This window comes from Miniopterus schreibersii (genome assembly GCF_964146895.1).
Source record: "Miniopterus schreibersii genome assembly, chromosome: 2".
In the NCBI taxonomy this organism is placed as follows: Eukaryota; Metazoa; Chordata; class Mammalia; order Chiroptera; family Miniopteridae; genus Miniopterus; species Miniopterus schreibersii.
Genome location: NC_138102.1, coordinates 109,119,378 through 109,141,215, shown reverse-complemented (window position 1 = coordinate 109,141,215; position 21,838 = coordinate 109,119,378). Strand labels below are relative to the sequence as shown.

Genomic DNA, 21,838 nt, shown 5'->3' with positions numbered 1-21,838 from the left:
AGGAGTTGTCATTTAGCTTGACAAGAGTCCTAAGCCTCACCGCTCCCCAGTGTTCACGATAGACAGTGGAGCCTTTTGAGCAAGTTCCTTTTTTCTGAAGAAGCTCCGTTTCCTGTTTGTGATACTCAGCAGTACCCCCTTTGGCCCCTGCCCCACATGCCGGGCGAATGTCCATGTCGGTGAGGGGCACATGGACCGCTTAGAGATCTGAGTACTAGAGAAGCCTGCACAGAACAAGAGAGGGGAGGCTTCCTGAACACACTGGGATAATGAGAGTCATTCAGCAACATTATCCAAATCTTTGTAGAATACCTACTATGTGCTAAGAGCAGAGATGCTTACAAGAGGAACAGAGACCAGGTCCCTGACCTCACAGGTCCTACAGCCTGGGGGAGGGTACAGAGAAGGGGAGAGGACACACGTAATGAGGCAACACCTTCTGGTGGAATAGTGCTGTGGCTCAGAGCATCTGGGAAGGCTCCCTGGAGGAAGCTATGACTAAGCCGAGACCTGAACTTAAGCAGGCCGGGGTGGGGTGCCAGCACACCTAGCAGGGATGGGAGAGCACCCACAAAAATGCTTTTAGACTGGCTAAAACTTGAGAGGGGCAGGGATGGCATTGGAGATAGTAATAGCCAACCTTTATGGAGCCCTTACTCTGTGCCACATGCTGACATTGCCATTTCTCCTTATTTCAGCTCATTCTAATAGCAATTCTATGAGTTGGTATTGTTATTAACCCACTTTATAGATTGGTACAGTGAGGCTGAAGGAGGTTTACTAATAGTTACAGTGCCAGAGTCAAGATTTTGACCCTGATAGTTGGGCTCTCGGGTCTGTGGCTTAACCAGTTCACAGGGCAGCTTCTCCAGGGAGGAAGGCAGAGAAGTGGGGGAGGGGGGGAGAATGGGAGGTGCACGGCATGCAGGCCCAGTCAGCTTCTCTAGAAGGTCGAATCTTATCCCAAGAGTAGTGGGGAGCCACTAGAGAACCTTAAGCAAGATTTGTTTGAGAAAATGACTGGCTGTGTGCAGAGCGTGGATGTAAGGGATGCAAACCTGGAAATGGGGAAATTTCGGGTGAGAGATGATGCTGACCAGGAATGACACAGGGGCTCTGGAGGTGGACACAGTGGATGGATTCACAGGCGGCAGGAGGTAGACACCACAAGCCTTGTGGGTGGGAGTGAGGCTGGGGTGAGGCCGGTCGGGACGCACTCGGGGAAGATGGGGGTGCTCTCCCAGAGATGCAGAAGCCAGGAGGAGCAGCTCTCCAGGCAACCGGGGGGTGGGGGCGCCTCCTTCTTTTGTGGCTGAAAGTCCCAGGGAGAGGTGTCTGCACCCAGAAGGCCTTCGGCCCCTGCCTGGCTCCCCTCAGCCAGGAGGAAGCCGAGAGTGATCCTTAAGCACAGCTTTCTGGACAACAGCCAGGAACAGACACCTCACCCGCGGGTGCTTTGGCTGAGCGGGTTTCACGCCCAGTTTGGAAGCAGCTGCTGTGGGTGGCAGCGGGAGGGTGCTGCCCCTGAAGCCTTTGGGGGAGCGCTCCCAGCAGAAAAAGCCGTGGATTAGCCGCTGGCTCCCGTGCTCACCCTCGGGCAGCTTGGACCTTCCAACCTCGGAATCAACATGCCAAGAGTAGCTGGTCTTCCCTTTGGAGATTCCAGAAGCCCCCAGGGAATGCGTTCCTGTTGGCGGGCCACAGGGAGGCCCACCCCCCAGAGGGAGTCTCCTGGGGAGCAGGATGCTAAACGCTGCAGTGCTTAGAGGAGCTTGTTAGGGGGTCAGTTTGAAGTTCAGGTTGCAGGCCTGCAGCCATCTCCTCTGCTCGCGGCCAGGTGGCCGACCTGCCTCAGCAGGTTTGGGAGGAGCACAGCCCTCGTTTGGTGCTTCTGACTGATGTGCTTGCCTTGCTCAGCTGTGCGAGGAGAGCTGGGCACCCTGGTCAGGCTTCTCAGTGTCCCCTGGCAACCCCGTGGCATGGGGTGGCCCCATAGGAAGGAGGTGTGGCCACTCAGCACCATTAAGGAAAGACAGGCCAAGCCACTTGGCAGGGAAAGGGAGGATCCACCCCAGCTGTCTGCAAGGCGAGGGGAAGGCTGTCGGGGGAGAGAACATCAGTCTTTGCTGGAGACGTCAGTGTGCTAGACACCTATCTGCTTAGGGGCGATAATGAAATTAATCCGGCCTGTAGTCACTTCCCGTCCAAATGATTTATTGGCCTCCTACCCTAGCGTCACCACATGGTGGTAATAAATGGCAAGACTAGGACACAAGGGCTTAAAGGATTCTCCTTATGTTTAAAAAGCTAAGCCGTAAGGCAAAAATCCACAGAGAGCTTGAAGGAAACGGGTCATCGGGCCTGTGGGCTCTATGCCTGGACCATCTCAAATGCCCTGTTTTCCAAAGACTGCTCAGAAAAAAATGTCTCCACCACCACCCCCGGCCACCTAAACCTATCCTCGGTTTAGCAGCACCCCTTGCAGGCTCAAAATGTGGAGTGATTTTGACAGGGCTGGGCTGACGCTTGCTTTTTGCCCTTTCGTTGAAGAAAAATTTTCTTCTGAGCATTTGCATTTCCCTCCAAAGCGACAAGATGCTAATTATCACTCTTATTCATTTACTAAAGTGCCCTAGTTTGAGTCACTGTAAGTGCTTGAAAGCAAAAAACTGTATTTTATTGAAAAATGGTGTCTAACTCAGTTTCTAGTGATTCAGAATCACCTCCCTCCAATTAGCCCAAATTAGCTAGGTTTTAAAGTTAATCTTCAGCGACGGCCAGTCCCTCCTCCTGCCTAAACACAGTCCCACTGCTGGGGTGTGAGCCTGCTCCTTGTCGCCTCGCTCTGTCCTTGGGGCAAATAAGTGGAGCTGGTCTCCTCTGAATGAGTTGCTGTCTATTTTTTTGAAGAACAGGTTTCTAGAGGGCACCTGAGGGCACAGCCAAAATAGAGCCTCTCATGGGCCAGGTACCGGCAGCCCCCAGAGCCCCGAAATGCCGGCAGTGCTCTGTCACCTTCGGATGGCAGCCTCGCCGACCTGGGCATTGGCAGGATCGTTCTCCACGGTGGTAACGGCGGCCAGGGCCCAGTCCGTGTGCACAACCGCGGTCTGATGAAGGCGCTTTTATTACCCTCGGCCTCCATCCGATGACTAGAGGGGCGAATTTCTGCTCCAGTCTCATTGTGTCCTGCGCAGACGGTGTGGTAAAGCTGACGTCTTCACAAACACATTAAGCCAGAGGCACCTTTGTCCCTGTAATTAAGTCGTCCGCGCGCTTCTGTAACTGGCGGTTGCGGTGCGTGGCGCGCTCGCCGTGGGGGACCGCGCTGGGCTCCGGGCCGCGGCGCGTGGGGCCCGGGCCTTGCCCTCCCCCGTCCCGCCTGTGACCTTCGGCTGCAGAAAGGCATCAAGTGCGTGATACAGTGCTCTGTCGGCAGGAAGCGTTCTCTACAGATCGCACCTCATTCTCAGCTGTGAGGCTCCAAGGGGCAGAAAGGACATTTAACCGTGGTGTCGTTGAGGAGTGTTCCTCACAACAGGTGACGTGGTCGCCGCTATTGCCAAAGCTGTCACTCAAGTGATATTTAAAGCTCACGGGAATGCCCCAGAGGGCCTGCTGCATCCTTCCAGTGAGGTGTGTTATCCGTGACACTAAGTCAAGGGACTGGACTATCTCTAAGGGTTTCTTACAGCGTGAATGACTTTAGATGTTTGTTTAACCACTGCGCAGAGTGCTGCTTGTATACTGAGCACTGTTCCAGGCGCGCATCTATCTATCAATCTATATATAGATAGATATAGATTAGATATAGATATAGATATATAGATATAGATATATAGATATATAGATATATACATATAGTAACGCCTCAGTCCTCTTCATAGCCCAGTGAGGTAGGTACTCTCATCATCCCCGTTCTGAGGCACAGGCAGGCTAAGAAACCTGGCCACAGCCACACAGCTCTTCTCACTGATGCCCCAAGGCTGGAAGCAGGTGGGAAAGGCCTTGCACTTCTCAGGGCCAGAGGGATACCCTTGCTCAGAACCAGGCTTGCAGCCCCTGCTCCTGGCCTCTGAAGCTGCCTGGCTAAAGAGCTGGGGCCGACTGAGGAGAAATCCTGGTAGTTACTTCCTCTGATGTCAGTTCAAAGGGTAATTTCTCTTCAAACCGTCTGATGAATCTCACATCTGTGAGTTTATCAAAATGCTTCCTTATTTCTAATCTCACTTCAACATCATTCCTCAAAGACGACGATGGTTGCCTTTATCAGAAGGGAGGCGTCTTTCAGGCACCCCAGAGCTGACAATGCCAGCTCGACAAAAGCAGGGAGCGCTTAGGCTCCCGGTCCCACGCACAGCGTTGGAGGCCCAGCTGCCCCCAGAAGACCAGCTCGGGTTCTAACAGTCCTCACAGGGAGCTTGCTGGCTGCCCAGGGCTAATGCCAAGCACACAAGAAGGAAGCATTCTCACTCTTTTCGAGAATCCTTTGGAGTCCTGCCCAGGCCGTCGGGGACTGTGCGTGTGATTTGATGTGTCTGTCGAGAATGTTCTGATGAGCCCGACCCCCCTGCCACTGAAGGACTGAGCAAGGTCATCGTCTGGCCCTGAGAGAAAAAGATTCCTTTTTCATCTGCCTCCAGCCTTGGTGTGTCAGTGAGAATAGCTAAGAAGGAAGGTAGGGTGACTGGTATTGACGTGTGGCTTCGGGGACAACGCTAGTTGAATGGAATTATTTTCACATAATGCTGTTTTAGGATGAGAGATACCAGCAAGGTCTCACATGGTGATTTATATCAATTATTGTTTTCAGATTTTTTTACTTAAGGGAAAAGTATAATATTTCAGACCATATTACAGACTAAATATAAATATTTTTATTCATAATTTTCCGTAACATTTTAGGCTGAAACTTCAGCTTTCCTTTTAGGCTAAACTGTATGAAATTGTCAATATTTGACCATATTTACCTATAAAAATGGCAGTTTCATAAGATTAAATATAAGTTCAACCTTATATTTCTAGAAAATCCATTTTTACGGAATTATCTTCAACTTATGCCATAAAGATAGTGTTTTAGCATAAAAAAAATCTCACCTTCACTTGCAAATGGTTGGATACATGGCTTCTGTTTATTTCACGTTGCTTTAAATCATTGACATGGGCTCATTTCTCCCAGTTCCGAGGGGAAGTGTACAGCCATCTCTGCAGCGTTCCGACGTGGGCCAGCCCTCACGGAACGTGCATGGCCTTGATGTCACATCGAATCCTGGGGCACCGCAGAACTGGGAGGAATTTAATTTGAAATTGCCATGTGGACCAGTTCTGCTCTGGGCTGGAGGAACATTCCTGCCTCAGACCCATCCAGTGACATTAATCTTTCTTTGATTTAATTTGGTTTTCATTCCTAAAGTAGGAGCCCAGAGGATGCTCCCTGCCTCACAGGATACAGGAGGATTAATGAGTCACTTTTAGGAAAGCATTTGGAGCTCTTCAGACGGAACAAACAGCATTATATTCTTAACACTTTGGATTCTGTGGCCCTTTTCAAAAAAGCATTTCTGTCCTTGACTAGGTAGCCACTGATTCGTGCAAAATACAAAATGAACACTTGCCCCGCCCCCCCAACACCTGTTAAGTAAAAAAAACTAGTTTTCTGTCTTTATAATGGCGTTGAAGTGTCACATGGGGGGAAATGCCCCGCCCCGCCCTAGGGCAGCTGTGAAAGTTGGAAATACACTCACACACATCCGTGCTCACACGCACAACTCATCCCTAATAAAATGCTTTTACACTTGCTCTCAGGAGATAATTTCAGAGTGAAATCTCCTCGGTACGAGCTGCGTCTGCGCTCTCGCTGCCCGAGCACAGCGCCAGCAGTGGGTCGTTGCCAGCTCTTGAAAAGACATTTGAACTTTTGGCAGCGCTCCTTATCGGAGGCCCATCGCAGTGTTTGTGATTATAGAGAAAGGGTGCTCGCTCCTGGCAAAACAAAGCGCCTGACAGTAACAGAGTATTGGCTCAACACTCAACGGCATGCATTTGGGATTCATTCTTTGACAGTTACCCAGAATGAATCACCAGCTTACTTTTATAAAAAGATACTTACTGGCTTTGAAACAGAGCACATCCAGGTCTTCCTGGGGAGGAATTCTGTAACTGTGTTCAGTCTCATAAAACTCAGTGTTGGAGGATTGCTAAGGGGTGCCTGCACACAGCATTTACTTTAATTGCATCAGATAGGGAGGAAAATTGAAAAATCAGCCAGAAAACAATGAAGGATTCACGGGGAAAGGAGATGATGTTTGGTAATAACAGCAGAGTCAAAGATAAGTGTGCAGAATCCTCACTCAAGACACCTCACAGGGACCTGATGACCCCAGCGAGCCCCTGCTCAGACCCCCTCCCCACAGGATGTCGAGAACACCAGCAGCTGGAGGCCTCTGGCCTAACGGTAATGGCTGCCTGGACACAGCTGTCTGGACAACTGTGCTCTGGGGCCTCTCCTGGCTGGCCCCCCCACTGTGTTCCTGCCTCTGGGGGTGCAACCTGGAGGAGATTAGGCCTGAATCCTTTGTGCTTGCTAAGCAGGTTTGCACACGCTGTTAACCAACATGTAGCAGGCCAGGAGAGAAATTCTGTTTCCACTTTTTTCCAAATTTGGGGGGGGGGGGGCAGGTCCAAATGAGTATTAGAATTCAAAACAGACTTGGAGCTTTAGGGTGGAGGGGAAAGCACTTAGCTACTATGATATTCAGAAATGTCAGGGTTAATTCTCCCTCAACAGTCCCAAAAGGAAGGTAAGGATTTCTGTAACCCTGATCTGCCGCCTCTTTTTGTGGAGCAGCCCCTCTGAGCAGTTTGCTTCTCCCAAGGATGGAGGCCGCCTCTGCATCTGAGCATCCAGTTCCCTTGAGGGGTGGGGGAGGGGGGCCTCTGCCTCTGGGTTCCCAGTCCCAAAAAAGCCTCAGGTGAGAACTCTCACCTCCAAAAGAGGCTACACACAGGCATTGCAATAGCGTGTCAATGGAGTAAAAGCATTCATGTGTCAAACATATACCTTTTAAATCTGTGGCAATTTTTTAACAGCTCTAATGAGATATAATTTATATACCATAAAGGTCACCTTTTTAAAGCATACAGTTCAATGGCTTTTGATAGATTTACATAGTTGAGTCATCATTGCCATAATCTAGTTTTAGAACATTGTCATCACCCCAAAAAGAAACCTTGAACTCATTAGCAGTCACTCCTCATTCCTCTGACCCCTGCCTTAGGCAATTAGTAATCTATTTTCTGTCTGTAGAAATTTGCCTATTCTGGACATTTTGTATAAATGGGATCACACCATCGTGGTCTTCTGTGACTGGCTCCTTGCACTTATGTTTTTGAGGTTCATTCATATTGTGGCATGTGTCAGTACTCCTTTTCTTGCATGACAATTTTTTTTCCTTTTTTTTAAAAAATGTGTTTTTACTGATTTCAGAGAGAGGAAGGGAGAGGGAGAGATAGAAACATCAATGGTGAGAGAGAGTCACTGATTGGCTGCCTCCTGCACACCCTTCACTGGGGATGGAGCCAGCAACCAGGCCATGTGCCCTGACCGGGAATTGAACCCGGACCTCCTGGTTCATACATCAATGCTCAACCACTGAGCCATGCTGGCCCAGGCTGTATGGCATTTTTTTTGTAGTATATTCATATAGCGGAGTAATAATACACAGTAATTGTAAACAGACAAACTGCTAGTAGCTGCAACAACTTGGATAAACATCACAGACCTTAATATTGACCCTAAGAAGCTGGACTCAAGAATATACACTGAACGACTCCATTTATATGAAGTTCAAGAGCTAAGCAATAGTGATGGAAGTTAGAAAAGGAAGGGGCCGTTATTGGCTGGAAAGGGATAATGGAGGTGCTTCTTAGGACCTGGAAATAGAATTTTACATCTTGATGTGAGTGGTAGTTACCCAGGTGTGTACTTCAGTGAACATTCCTTGAGCTGTATGTACACTTTATATTTGTGAATGTTAAGTACTTTCCTGTAAGATATAGTTAAATTAAAATTTTTTATTTTAATGTGTACGCAATTTTTATGATTTTACAAGCTTCCTTTTAAAAACAGGATACAGCTGCATAAAAGAGAACAAATCCTAAGGGTACTGCTGATGAGTTATCACAAAGTGAGCTCCTCCTGTAACTGCCACTCTAGTCAGGAAATGGGACATGATGGGCCCCTCAGAAGCCCCGGCCCTCCTAGTTACCACCCCTCTTCCTCAAACCTCTCACATCATAGTTTTGACTTGCTTGAGCCCTACGAGAATGGAAGCGCACAGTATGCGTTCCTTTGTGTTGGGCTGCTTTTGCTCAGCATCGCTGTGAGGCTCATCCATGGGACATGTAGCAATAATTTGCTCATTTTTATATATACATATTTTTTAATTTAAAAAAATGTACTTATTGACTTGAGAAACACATCGATTTGTTCTACTTATTTATGCATCCACTGGTTGCCTCTTGTATGTGCCCTGACCAGGGATCAAACCCACACAACCTTGGCGTATTTGGACGATGCTCTAAGCAACTCAGCCACCCGGCCAGGGCTAATTTGCTTATTTTCATTGTTTTATAACATTTTGTTGTATGAACATACCCCAAAGTATTTATTCATTCTGTTGATGGTATTTGGTTTGTTTCCAGCATACAGCAATTGTAAGCAGTTTACTATCAGGATATGTTCTGATTTCTGTTGGGTATAACACCTAGATGGGAAATTGCTCTTTTGCAGGGTAAACTCCAGCTTTATATGCTAGTTTCTGAAAACCTGTTTCAGCATTTATAAATAAAGTAGGAACCTCAAAAGTGAAGGTAGCTCAAGTGTCTCTTGCCCCCAGGTATAGCTTCGCACAGCTTCGTCTTCCCTCTTCTGGCGTGAAGCCACCTCCCATCGGTCCCGAAGCATCTGGGTTCCACCTCCTAGCGCTGGCCGCCCCGCATCTCATTGCCTTGTCTGTCTCCTTTACAGGACCGTGAGCTCCTTGAGGACAGTGTCTTCCTCATCATTATAGTCCCATCTTCTGGCACAGTGCCCAGGACATAGGAATTCTTGATAAATATTTTGATTTAATAAGTGAGACTGTAAAATCCATCCAGCCATTTAATTCCTGGGTAAAGGTGAGAAATACATTAAATTTTGAAAACTCATATATTTTTTATCTTTGCTTTCAGATATCAAATGGATCCACTATAAAAGTCTTTAAGAAGATAGCAAATTTTACATCAGGTAACCAACGTAATGTTAACCTTTGTTCTCACCCCACTTTATAAAGTATCGCCTTTTTGCTTCTCTCAGACTTGTCACAAAATTGAGGTTGAGTAGTTGCCATGTAATTCTCTGGAAGCAGAGAAAAGCCATTTCCATCTTTTCCTAGTCCTAAGAATGTGAGCCCTGCCAGGACAGGGAACTGGGAAGAGCCCGAGCCCGGGCAGGAAGCTGCTGCCTCTCGCCAGCCTGGCCCGGGCAGACCCTGAGCCTTCCGAGCCCCTCGCCGGCCCCTTAGCACCACGGGGCTGACCGGCGAGCGCCCTGCACGGTGGGGGAAGCTCGCAGACAACCCACAGCCCTGCAAGTGCTGAACAAACAAGATAACCTGGGAGCTTTTATGAGAAAGTCACTAGGCCTCTCTCAACTAACTCTGCCTTACTGGTAGCCTGGGGGCAGAGAACACTGTGACAGCCTTAAGAAAACCCCTGGGCCCAGTTCCAGCCAAGACAGTCAGCCCTCAGCCCTCAGCCAGGTTCTGGGCCTCACCCGCAGGGCTCCTCTTTCTCACAGTCGGAGGTGGGGCTTCCTGATTCCTGAATTCAGTTTTAGGAGGCTGCCGGGTCCTACCACCTGGTCAGTACCGACAGGGAACGCTGGGCTCCCGATGAGAGGGCAGTTTGGTAGGCCGTGGGACACTGTCCATCATTCCATCGGGCTGGGTGAGAGGAGCACCTGGCACAGGCGCAGCGGTGTGCTTGTGTTGTACAGAGTGGAAGGATTGTGTTTTAGGCTTCAAACACTGAGCCTGTTGCAGAGCTTGTTATTGGGGATCTTGTGTATGGATCTCTTCATTGGACCTCCAGGCAGTCGAGAGCCATTATTTTCCTCTCTCTCCTGCTGACCCTCCAAACCCCCTACCCCTCTATCCTTTCATCGCCTCTGTCAAAAACCCAGCCCTGGATGAACCCAGCTGTTACCAGGGAGATGATGAGACCTCGGTTGTCTTCTTGAAGGAAAGATTTCAATCACAAGACAAAGTGTAGCAAAGTAAGAATTTATTGGCCGTAGCAAAAATATACTTAGGACAGTGAAACAAGGAAGGGCTTAGCACAGAAGTAACAGGAGAGCCTAGGCTGGGCTGCTTTGGATCACCGAGAAGTCAGAGAAAAGGGGGCTTTGGAGACAGGTTCAGGGGGTAAACTTGGGATGAGCTGCCGTTGCCCACTGCTACCCTGGTTGCAAGTCTTCTGGGGTCCCTTAGAGGAAAGAAAGGGGGAAGGGAATGGTGCACACTGGGTGCTTCATCCAGAGCTTATTTATCTCTTTCTTGCTGGTGGAAATCTAAGGGGAGGTCTCAGGGGAGGGTCTCAGTAGCATATTCATCAGCTTTACAGGTGTGCTTTTCAGGGTCGTGGTCTCCACTGATTCGTCGGTGCCAGGGCAGGGGGTCAGCAGTTGATGTAGCTGGTCCTGAGGCAGCCATGGCATCACTTGTCTGGTTTTGCTACTTTTCTGGGCCTGGAGCTGAAATACAGCGGAGGCCTAGGTGTTATCTTTAGGGAGGTAAAGGTCCAGGGGGTCTAAACAGCATGACCTGTGATACGAAAATTCAGGGTTTCCAAACCTCATGACAAGCAATACGCTAGGGAGGAAAGGTTACCCTGCGGACAAGGTTCTTGTTTTCTAGTTTTGCCCCTTGCTAGACTATCTCCCTGGTGAGTTTCTGTACCTGGCCTGTTGTACTTGCTCTGCTCATGTCTAACTACCTATATGGTACCAGCAACTAGCCTTTCCTTAGCCTACAGCCAGGCAGCCGAGAGGAGGAAAGCAGTGACAGTGCAGCGGGAGTCCCTCTGCACTCCTGGTGCTCAACTGGCCCAGGGCCCTTAGCGATGCCTACTCACGCTGTTTCTCTAGGCATCTCATTCCACCCTTTCTCCTCAAAGCCGGTCCCACACAGCTCTCTTGACAGTCAGCAGGTGACTTATCTTTTACTTCACAGAGAAAACAGAAATCGGAACTCCTTCAACATCCAGCGCCAAACCTACCCCCTACCCCCTACCTGCCGCTTCCTCCTCGCTTCCCCTGACGTCCTAGGGCCCAGCCAAGGCCCAGGTCCCCCCCGTGCTTTGGATCCCACCATCTTTTTGACCTTCTAGGCATTTTCACACCACCAATAATCTGTCACCTACACTTTCTTTTCTTCCTCTGGCTATCATAGTTTTTTTACTAGTATTTCAAGTGTCTAGTCTCTCTCATCTTCAAAACAAAAAACCAATTCCTCTTTTCCCATTTACCGCACAGCCACATTTCTTACAAGACCGCCCTCTTTCCCTGCTACCCTCCCACTTGCTCTGTGAACTGCACCTAATGGCCTTTCTTTCAGGTCCCAGAAGGCGTCAAGTTCCTTCTCACATTCTGACCTCTGCACCTGTTCCCCTTTCCCCACTTGCCTGGCTAGCTCTAGCATCCTTTCCTCAGGGAAACCTCCCAGACCAGGTTAGTTCCTTGTTAGATACTTTCCTGGCATGTGATTCTTCACAATCCTTATCACAATTACAGTTAAACAATTGTGTAATTAGTACATGAAATTCTCTCCTTGGCTAGGATGTGAATTCCGTTAGGCCGGGAACTAGGTCTGTCTGATTCATTGCCGGATGCCTTGTAGCCCTTGCATGTAGTTGGTAATGATCAGCAGCAAGTGATCTTTCAGTCACTTTTCACACTTCCAGGGACAGGGAACCTGCTTTCCACTGCAGTACCTGGCCCAGTCTTCGCACTGTTCTTAAGATCTTAAGACAAAGCAAGGGGAGAATGTCGCTGTGAAGAGCTAAAGTAGAAGCGCTCAAGTAACCTCTTCCTAGCGCAAATGGGGCATTTTATGAGACCAGACAGCCCGAGGTTCTGTTGTTAATGGGCTGTTTTCTCTCCTTCTTCTCGGCTTTCAGACGTGGAATACTCGGATGACCACTGCCATTTGGTGAGTTCTGCCCTCTGCGCTCCCTGAATTGGATGCCTTCCGCACCAGGACCGCTTTCCTTGGGTAACACTGCTGCTCTGTCTCCCTTCAGATTTTACCAGATTCGGAAGCATTCCAAGATGTGCAAGGAAAGAGACATCGAGGGAAACACAAGTTCAAAGTAAAAGAAATGTATCTGACAAAGCTGCTGTCGACCAAGGTACATGCACTGCTCTGGAGCGCTTTCCCAGAAGCGCTGGGGGTGTATATGTTTGACTTAATTTCCACTGAAGTGTGAAAATGTTACAAATCCCTTGTGCCTTCTAGCAAAGCAAAATGAAAGTTTAAATCATAAACACTTCCTACCCCCCCCCTTTATTTATAAACTGCAAAGATAATAGCACTTTACAAATTTCTCCTGTAACATCTTCAATCAGGGATTTAATATTGTTCCCAGTCCTTTAGCCACCAGTTCACTATTGTTTTTTAGGTTGACAGCATAATTACTCCTTTTTGTTTGTTATTATGGATGAGCAATAAAACTCTCTCTTTGAATTGCAAATAAAATGGGGGGGGGGCGGTCAGTGACTATAAACCGAGTAAATCTTGATTTTTCTTTTTCATTTTAAAATTAAGAATTCTGTTCACATATAAGTGTTACTTGTGAAAGTCAGTGGAATACCAAATTGGGAGCAAATTTTACTTTATCTGGCTTTTAGTGGGATTAGCAGAAGTCTGCGGTGATCCCTTTTTTCTGAAATGACTGGCAACATAAATGCTATTGTCCAGACCTGGGCCCGTCTCCTGCTGGGCCAGCCTCTTCAGCTTATAGCAGCATCTGCATGGAGCTTAGGAGATTTGTTTAGTGGGCAGAGGACAGCCAGAGCCTCTTGATTTTCTCATCTGCACCACAGAGCTCTGCCTATTTGGTTTTTATAAAACACTCAAATGCTTCAGAAAGTACACAATAAAACCCCATGACAGAAATATATGCAACAGGATATTCTGGGGACAGAGCAGCATCACTTGAGTTTTTCCAGGCTGACGGTAACTTATAAAAGCTAAACATCCGTGGTTTCTTGGTTTATGAATACAGCCCCACAACTGGCATCCCAACTGCTAGAGATTTCCTCTCGACTAAACAGTGTTGTTATCAGCAAGAGCCTTCTGAACCAAATCTAAACCCTTGCCTGGTTTCCAGGACCGCTGCCCTGTGCTGCAAGTGCTGGCCTCGTTTGACAGTTGTACATACTCTTCAGCTTGCTTGGCTCTGTTTTGCAGATCATTTTCTATGAACTTAGATTTCATTTTCCACCATGTTTTCAGAACCACTCCCCTATTTGTTTTAATCTCCTAAGCCGATGTTCTGTGTCCTCCAGGTGGCAATCCACTCTGTGCTTGAAAAACTTTTTAGAAGCATTTGGAGTTTACCCAACAGCAGAGCCCCGTTTGCTATCAAGTACTTCTTTGACTTTTTAGACGCCCAGGCTGAAAACAAAAAAATCACCGATCCTGACGTCGTGCATATTTGGAAAACAAACAGGTGAGAACAAGCTTTAGGTGATTACTGACTGTGTTCAAGAGCCTGGGACAGAATCTTAACTGGAAGGAGGGTGTGGGCAGTTAGAGGATTCATTTATCCCAAGAGCAGAGTCTTCGGCTTGAGAGGCTATGTTGGCAAAGCAGTTTCTTGCTGTTACTATTTTAAACAATAAACAAAACCAATCTTATACAGAGCACCCTGTTCTTTAGGATAAAATAAACAAACTCCATTGTCTTCAATGCATGAAAAAGATTTTGTTCTGAATGTTAAAACAAGTTTAGCTGGACCTGCAAAAGATGAGAAATTAATATTTTGTGGTTTTATCATAGTTTTCCAGTAGAGAACTCTTATTTATCCCTCAGAGAATGAATCATTTTGCAATTTCCAAGCTGTCTGTCTATACTCCGATTCTGTATAGAAAATTTCTGCTTTTATTTAATCAAACGCAGTACTCAGATACCATGAGAATTAGCCAAAGGGTTGTGTTTTATTTTGTTTTTTAACATTTTATCCTAAGCTGAGGCAAGGCTCAGGCCAGGGGTCAGAAGCCCCACAGCGATGAGGACACGTGAGCCAGGTCTTTACAGAAGTGAGAGAGCATGAACCATGAGACTATCTGGGAGGAGAGAGTTCCCGGAAGCCGGCCGACTAAAGCCAAGGTCCTGAGGCGCGAGCTGGCCTGGCGCGCAGGAGCAGCAGCGAGGGCACCGGGTTAGGATGAGCGAGGGGAAGGGCAGCCGGCCAGGGCCCAGCCCCCCACCATGCCGGGGTCTTATCGGAGGAGGGGAGCCCGCCAGGTGTTGAGCAGAGGAGACATGACCTGGTTCTGCGGTGAGGGTGGCTGGTAGTTTTGGGAGAAGCAGCTGTCAGGAGCCAGGAGGTAATAATCCAGGTGAGAGGAGATGGTGGCTTAGGCCAGGGTGTAGCACTTCGGGCGAGAAGAGGTCAGCTCTGGGGGTCTGCTGAGATGTTCTCTTTGGCGGTCATCATCTGATATAACCAGGACTGTCTGGAGAGTCTGTCTGGTCAACTCCACCTTCAGACTTCTCCTCCAGCCCTCCCTGCTGAGTGAGGCTGCTGTCTGCTGCTTGGTGTTTGGCAGAGCAGACGTGCAAACTTCAGTAACAGAGACAAACACGCCCATTTACAGACTGATAACACACCCGCGTCATACGAGTGGGGGAGCTTGCAAAGAAATCTTCTCTCTGTCTCTCTCTCGGAACAGCCTTCCGCTTCGCTTCTGGGTAAACATCCTGAAGAACCCCCAGTTCGTCTTTGACATTAAGAAGACACCGCACATAGACGGCTGTTTGTCAGTGATCGCCCAGGCATTCATGGACGCATTTTCTCTCACGGAGCAGCAGCTCGGGAAGGTAAGGCCCGGCTCTAGTAGTTCCTGTATGTACTCCCATAAGTCTGAAGCACTCTTTCTTGTAAACATTCAAATAATAAACAATTGGTCTAAATCACACCAGCTAAAAAGAAATAGTCAATGATGTCACTGAAAATTTGCTTTTTAAAATCTGTCCCATTTATTTCTATTTTAGTCTAAATGAAAACAAAATAGTTGATTATCCCAACACTACTGCACAACTCTTTACAGCAAAATATAGAACATCCTGCAGATACTAATAAACTATACATTCAAAGTGTGAGACTACTGAAATTGACCCAAATTAATGCCATTTAAATATACCTAAAAAGAGTCTACTTGAAAATCTTACCCAAGATTTCTAACATTTGTCAGTTTATAATTAAAAAACATCAATATGGTTTTTACTATGGTTTTCTTTGCTGAGCAAAAGCCCTAAGAAAGCAAAAAAAAAAATAAAACTACAGAGCAGCCCAGCCAGCATGGGTCAGACGTTGAGCCTCGATCTGTGATCCAGGAGATCATGGTTCGATTCCATCAGGGCCACGCCCAGGTTGAGGGCTTGATCCCCAGTGGGGGGCCTGGGGGAGGCATCTCATCAGTGACTCTCTCACATCATTGATGTTTCTCTCTCTCCCTCTCCCTTCCTCTCTTTGAAATCAATAAAATAAAAAAAAATACAGAGCAAACTTTGAAAGAGATGTTTTGGTCCTACTCAAGCCCTCCAAAGTATATTAAACTGAGCGATATCTGTACCTAGTGGATTTGAGAAAATCTTCTGAAGCTGAGCAAGGCTGTCGGGTAGGAGTTTGAGTGCCTGGAGTGAGGTGTGAGCGATGTTTCGCAGGTGCTTCAGGTCCCAGTCTAAATCTAAACTCGCCGTCACCCTGCAGCTACAAAACAAACCTGTTTTACTTTTGTCCCCTAACGCTGCCTAGGCTCTCAAGGCAGAATCCTCAGCATTATCTTCGACCCCTCCCTCCCTCAGGAAGGAAGGAAGAGGTTCCTTCTCCCAACCTCTATCCCCAGGTGGTTACTACCCACTTCGGTCTCTAAAATGTCTGTCCCTTTCTTCTCAACTCTCTGCCCCGTCCCTCATCTCCTAACTGGTATCCTTGCCCTGGCTGGCTGCCTCATCTCCCCAACTTTTCCTTTTCATGTGTCTCAGGTTATTTTTCTAAAACACAAATCTAATCTTGTCCGTCTCCTGCTTAAAACATTGTAAATACCTCCCATTACCTTCCATGGCCCTTCTGATTGGGCTCCAAGTCTCTTTCCTGTCCTCCTCAGATTCTCATACATTCCATACAACGTCTATGCTACAGCTTTTACTTTTCCCAAGTTTACTGTGAACTTGTTTTTACATCCCTTTGCTCATCTCTTCCTGTCTCATAACCCAAGTAAAATCCTACTTATTCATTCATTTACCAGCATTTCATTCATTCCACTTGATTTCTTAATATGTACTAGAAATCATAGGACCCCCAGGTCAGCCTGAATATATCTTTGTAAACTTGGTCCTGATGTAGCTCCCACACTTTCATCATTTGACCCATAAAGTTCTTAGTACACAACACACTGAAAGATACTTAAATGCTTATTTATTCAAAGTAAAAATTGTCTTGGCTTATTGATTACTTAATATGTTCTTGAATCCTCACAAGAACCACATAAGGTAGATAATAGTACTCATTTTACAGATGAGGAAACTGGATGTTCTGAGAGGTGACAAGTCTTGCCTAAGATCACACAGTTATGATCCCTGATTTGCCCGATCCTGGGGTCCTTTTCTTTACTCTCCACTCTGCTACTGATTACTGGTATCATAGTAAGCACTGTGTAAGTTTATCTTCCCAACTAGATTGTAAGCTTCTAAAGAGCAGGTACCAAGTCTTCCTCACCTTTTTACACAGTGCCTGCCTAACTAAAATTTTAATGAATGATTGCATGATTTGTGGGCTCTACTTAAACTTGACAAGTGAAAAACACCTCAATCTAGCCATCCTTCAGAATTATTCAAGCCACTGCTGTGGCCATTCAAGCCATCAGTACATTTTCAAAGGTACTGGGGCAGTGGCCCTATTATTAACTCATCTATCTTCCCTGAGTAGAATTTTTTGTGTGAAAAAGAATGACTTTTAAAATAAAATCACTTATTTTTAAAATATCCATTATAATTACATAAAAACATTCAAACTGCCAGGGAACTTTTGCAAAAGCAGCTATCAGATCCCCAAGTACTAATGACCATGTGCTTCCCTGAAGACACTGGGAGATCTTTCTATTAAACAGGACAAGCAGAAAAGTCCATCGCTGCCAATCACTTACCACTTTCATGGTTATATAAAGGGCTCAATCAGACCTACAATCAAATCTTTTATAAATGCCAAAATCCACTGGTGGGTGAGATGACAGCAAATGTTTTAATTCAGGCTTTTTACAGCCATTAGAAGGGAAGTATGATTGAAATAAGTTCCATTGTTACCGTAACTCAAATCATGCACAAATAATAATTTTAGTTCTTTTACGAGAGGAAGGCAGAATATATTAGCATTTAATCTGCCTGAAAATAATAGTGACTCACCAGAGCTCTCTGGATAGCAGTCACTCACTCAGCGAACACTGGGGAAGGCCTGCTGCGTGGCAACACGTGGCCAGGAGGGAGCAACAGAGGTGGGGTGCAGCTGCATTAGTACGGCTACACGTTCCCCAGGGTTTTTCACTCTTTTGGTGATTGTTGCTTTTATTTTTATTTTTTAGGAAGCACCAACTAATAAACTTCTCTATGCCAAGGATATCCCGACCTACAAAGAGGAAGTAAAATCTTATTACAAAGCAATCAGGGACTTGCCTCCATTGTCATCCTCAGAAATGGAAGAATTCTTAACTCAGGAATCTAAGGTATGGTTGGAAAGTTACTTCTTTTTATTAAAAAAAAGTTGTCTGAGAATCTCTCAACAAGCCTTTCTCTCTTTAAGAAACATGAAAATGAATTTAATGAAGAAGTGGCCTTGACAGAAATCTTCAAATACATCATAAAATATTTTGATGAGGTAAGATTTTAAATTACATTTACAAAAATTGATATGAACCAGTCACCAGGACTTGGTTCTGAAGCATTCGCTAGGTCTCAGGATGGCTCTGGCATCCCACCTGGCCAGAAGCGGGAGGCCTGGAGCCCGTCCGAGGGGGTCCTGGCACCACGCCAGCCCCTGCACATGCCGCTGTCCCTCTTAGTTTTATGCTGCTCACCTTTGGACCGGCCTGAATTTACGTTTGAGTTCATGGGGCCGACAGCCACACTGACTCAAGTTAACTCTCACGAGTAAGTAGTGGTCCTATTAAACGGGGCCAGCTTATGCTTGATTGTAATCTGCTAAAATGAAAGCTAAGCTTGTTAAATCACCTAGATTCTGTATTCAATAGTTATATGAAAGTATGACATTTTTCTAACTTAAACTATTTCAATAAGCCATTCTCAATGATTAATTCTCCTTAATCTGGATTTTTTTCTTTGGGAATTCAGACAGACAGTCATCAGATGTGTTGTTTCCAAATATATGTTAATTCCCCCTTCCCTGATTCCCCCCCACTCAGTCATGCTGGGACAGGCTATCCATGTCAATGGTGAGAATAGCTCACCAATTCCATTTGCTACTTGAAGATCAAGTGAAGAGCTAAGGTAGGGTAGAGGCAATGAGTTCCTTAAACACGATAAGCATCCCTCTTTCCAGGGGTCAGGGGTAGAAGGGAAGCACTGGGGAGGGGAGGGGAGGAGAGGGGAGGGAGGGAAGAGGAGGGTCTAGACTGCCCAGGATGGGAGGGGAGGGAAGAGAAATATCCATCTCTGACCAGGATGCCCCTGCCTGCTGCATTTAAGAAATACTTGCCTGCATGTTGGCTGCCCAGAAATGCTTGCTGTGCTTGGAATGGCTGTGACATAATGCATAAAATAGGGCCTTGGAGGTCTGGCCCCGTATTTGTAAGCAAACAGTTGGTATTTATTGCGAGTTTCTATTTTAAGCCAAAGTATTGTTGATCCTGTGATAATGACTTAGCAAAACAACTTGCAAAGTGAGTATGTAAATGATTGAAAATGTTGGCATCTGCTTCATACAGCTTTTACCACTCACAGTATCAGGAATGCAAAAGAAAAAAACAGAATTGTAATGCTAAAAACCACAATATCTAAAATAACTGTTCTGATTGTCAACAGATTCTAAATAAACTAGAAAGAGAACGAGGGCTGGAAGAAGCTCAGAAACAACTCTTGCATGTAAAAGTCTTATTTGATGAAAAGAAGAAATGCAAGTGGATGTGAGCACTCTGGGGCCTGGCTTAACCTGGCAAAGTTCTTCAGACGACTTGGGAGCAAAATGGCTGCTTGAGCTACTCTGTGTCGTTAATTTTTTAAGTTTGCACATAGGTTCCACTTTGAGCACCGTCTTTAAGAGACCAAGGCACATGCACAGCTTTTAGAAAGCATACCAACTACTGTGCCTGTGTGTATACTGTGGGAACCCTTCTGTAAATAGAGCTGAACTGGTTGTTGCAAACAGCCTCCTTGTTTACAGAGAATACAGGGCCAGTAAGCAAATGTCAGTATTGTAACTACAGTCTCCACTTAAGCACAATGATATAAGTGGTTTTGTTTGAAAACTACAGTTATGTAGCACTTGTGACTACACTGCACCTTTGCAGAAAAGGGACACTGTCGGTGATCAGAGCAAAATGTGAAATGAGTCATTTGGAAACAAGGTGGAGGTGTTAGGGCAACCTTGAGGATCTGCAGCATTGAAAGTTTCCTCAGTAGTTCTTGGAAAAGCTGGTTGCAGAATTTGGTAGTGTGTACACTTAGCATTTGTGAGTGTGTGTGTGTGTTTTTAAACCAAAAACTAACAGTGTTGCAACATTGTTGAAAGGGCTGTGTTTTTCAGTGGTCACCAACTGCACTCCATCAAACTCACCTCCATTTCACTAAGGAGCTCTAAAGCAAGGAGCATGAGTAAGCTTTATTTATAGGCAACAGCATTTTATCCAGATACTTTGTCTTAAGGTGTGTTTCTTTCATTTTATTTTCCCAAACTAAATGTATTTGGTAGTGGGCATGTTGGATGTGTAAGAAAAAACATTAGTTTATCTCTAAAAACTTTGATCAGATCTGTGGAAGAATAACTCACTCCCCTAACCCTACATTTCTGTACTAGTGTCTCCTTGCTTTAGAGTTCTGGTGAACCCTGTGGTTATAAATACTTGTGTGTGATTAAAAAAAAGATACATTTTACATTTCATGAAATTGCTGTTCACACTGGAGTATTATATATGAACATATATATTTGAGGCCCAAGGCCTGGAAAATATTAGTATAAAACTTGGTATCTTAGTCTATGTACTTTTTGAAAGTATTCCTCACAAGAGAAAGAATTAAAAATGCTCATTTTATTCATGCCTTTCTTTTTAAAGAATTCCCTATCCAGTTACACTGTAGTTTTATTGCTGATTTTTTATTCCTGAATTTTTGCTGCTCATGACCAATTTTAATACCACTGTGTTTTCCTTCTAGTAAATCAGAAGTAGAAAGTGTAATTGGGAGCTCTCAAACTTTCCTTGTGGCACCTTTTACCCTTGGTGCTCCAAATCCCAGACTGAGGAAAGAAATTTTTTCAAGTAGCAAATAAAACATTGATCCACATTCCTTAAAATCATTTACCAACACCGTATGGGATATCAGGAATTAATGTGAATTTGTTTTAGATAAATGCAATTTATTTTGCTTCTCAATATCTGGTAGAGAGGTGATACCTCAACAAACTGATCAGAGAAAATAAGCAGTTATTGCCCTGATAGGTACCTTCCCAATCCCATCGCTTTTGACCATTGTCTGTCCAATGGACACACCTCAAAACTACTACCAAATAGGTTACTTACAAGAATAAAGGTAAGAGGTCTGGCCCCCATCTAAGGCTGCTACAGTCTTGATGTGAAGGCGTGCGTCAGAGAACAACAGGAGAGTTGAGAGCCAATGGTAGGAGAGTTGCCCAAAAGCCTTCCCCTTCTTTAGGGTACAGAAATGCTAAGAAAACTCAAAGGAACAGCTCCAGCTTTATCTGACTACTTAGTAAAAGCTACACAAGGATGTCCCCGTCCAGCTCTCTGGCACAGGAGTCCTGTGTGGAGATTCACCTCCTCTTCCAGGGACTGTGCTGCTGGGAACTTTGGGCAAGTCACTTACCTCTTTGTGCCTCAATTTCTGTATATTTCAATCCTACCTCACTGAGGTGGTGTGAAGATTCACTAATGTATGTAGCGTGTTTGTCAATCCTCCAGTGAAAAGCACTATCTAGATCACATTTTTGGATCCCATCAGCCAAACGCAGTAAATGGCCAAATTAGATGTGTGCTGAAGACAATCAGTCACTGGGTCTATATTAAACAGCAAGAGAAACAAACAGCAAACAATTTATATTTTCAAGTTTCTTTGCCTATTTTTTGGTGCAAAACCATTTATAATTATTTTTTTTTTTCCTAACACTAGTGTCTACAGCAGCATTTAAAGTTTAATTCTGTTACCTTTTCCGTATTAGGGATTTAAAGTCTATTTCTTGTATACCTGACTGAAGCTGTTCTTGGAGATGAATGTTTTAAATGTCTATATCCAAAAATAAACATTTTGATGTAAATATGGACTGTTCTTGT

The 21,838-nt window shown here is 45.7% G+C and overlaps 1 protein-coding gene across 1 annotated transcript in view; it reads left to right on the top strand.

The window, feature by feature from the left end:
* PLXNC1 (plexin C1) overlaps positions 1 to 21,819 on the top strand; it is a 154,851-nt gene extending 133,032 nt beyond the window's left edge. The window contains exons 24-31 of the mRNA XM_081129087.1: positions 9,232 to 9,286; positions 12,217 to 12,248; positions 12,340 to 12,447; positions 13,607 to 13,770; positions 14,996 to 15,143; positions 17,903 to 18,043; positions 18,121 to 18,195; positions 19,359 to 21,819. Coding sequence (XP_080985213.1) covers positions 9,232 to 9,286; positions 12,217 to 12,248; positions 12,340 to 12,447; positions 13,607 to 13,770; positions 14,996 to 15,143; positions 17,903 to 18,043; positions 18,121 to 18,195; positions 19,359 to 19,463 — 828 coding nt within the window. The 3' untranslated portion in view covers positions 19,464 to 21,819. The remainder of the gene's footprint in view (positions 1 to 9,231; positions 9,287 to 12,216; positions 12,249 to 12,339; positions 12,448 to 13,606; positions 13,771 to 14,995; positions 15,144 to 17,902; positions 18,044 to 18,120; positions 18,196 to 19,358) is intronic.
* The last annotated feature ends 19 nt before the right edge of the window (positions 21,820 to 21,838 follow it).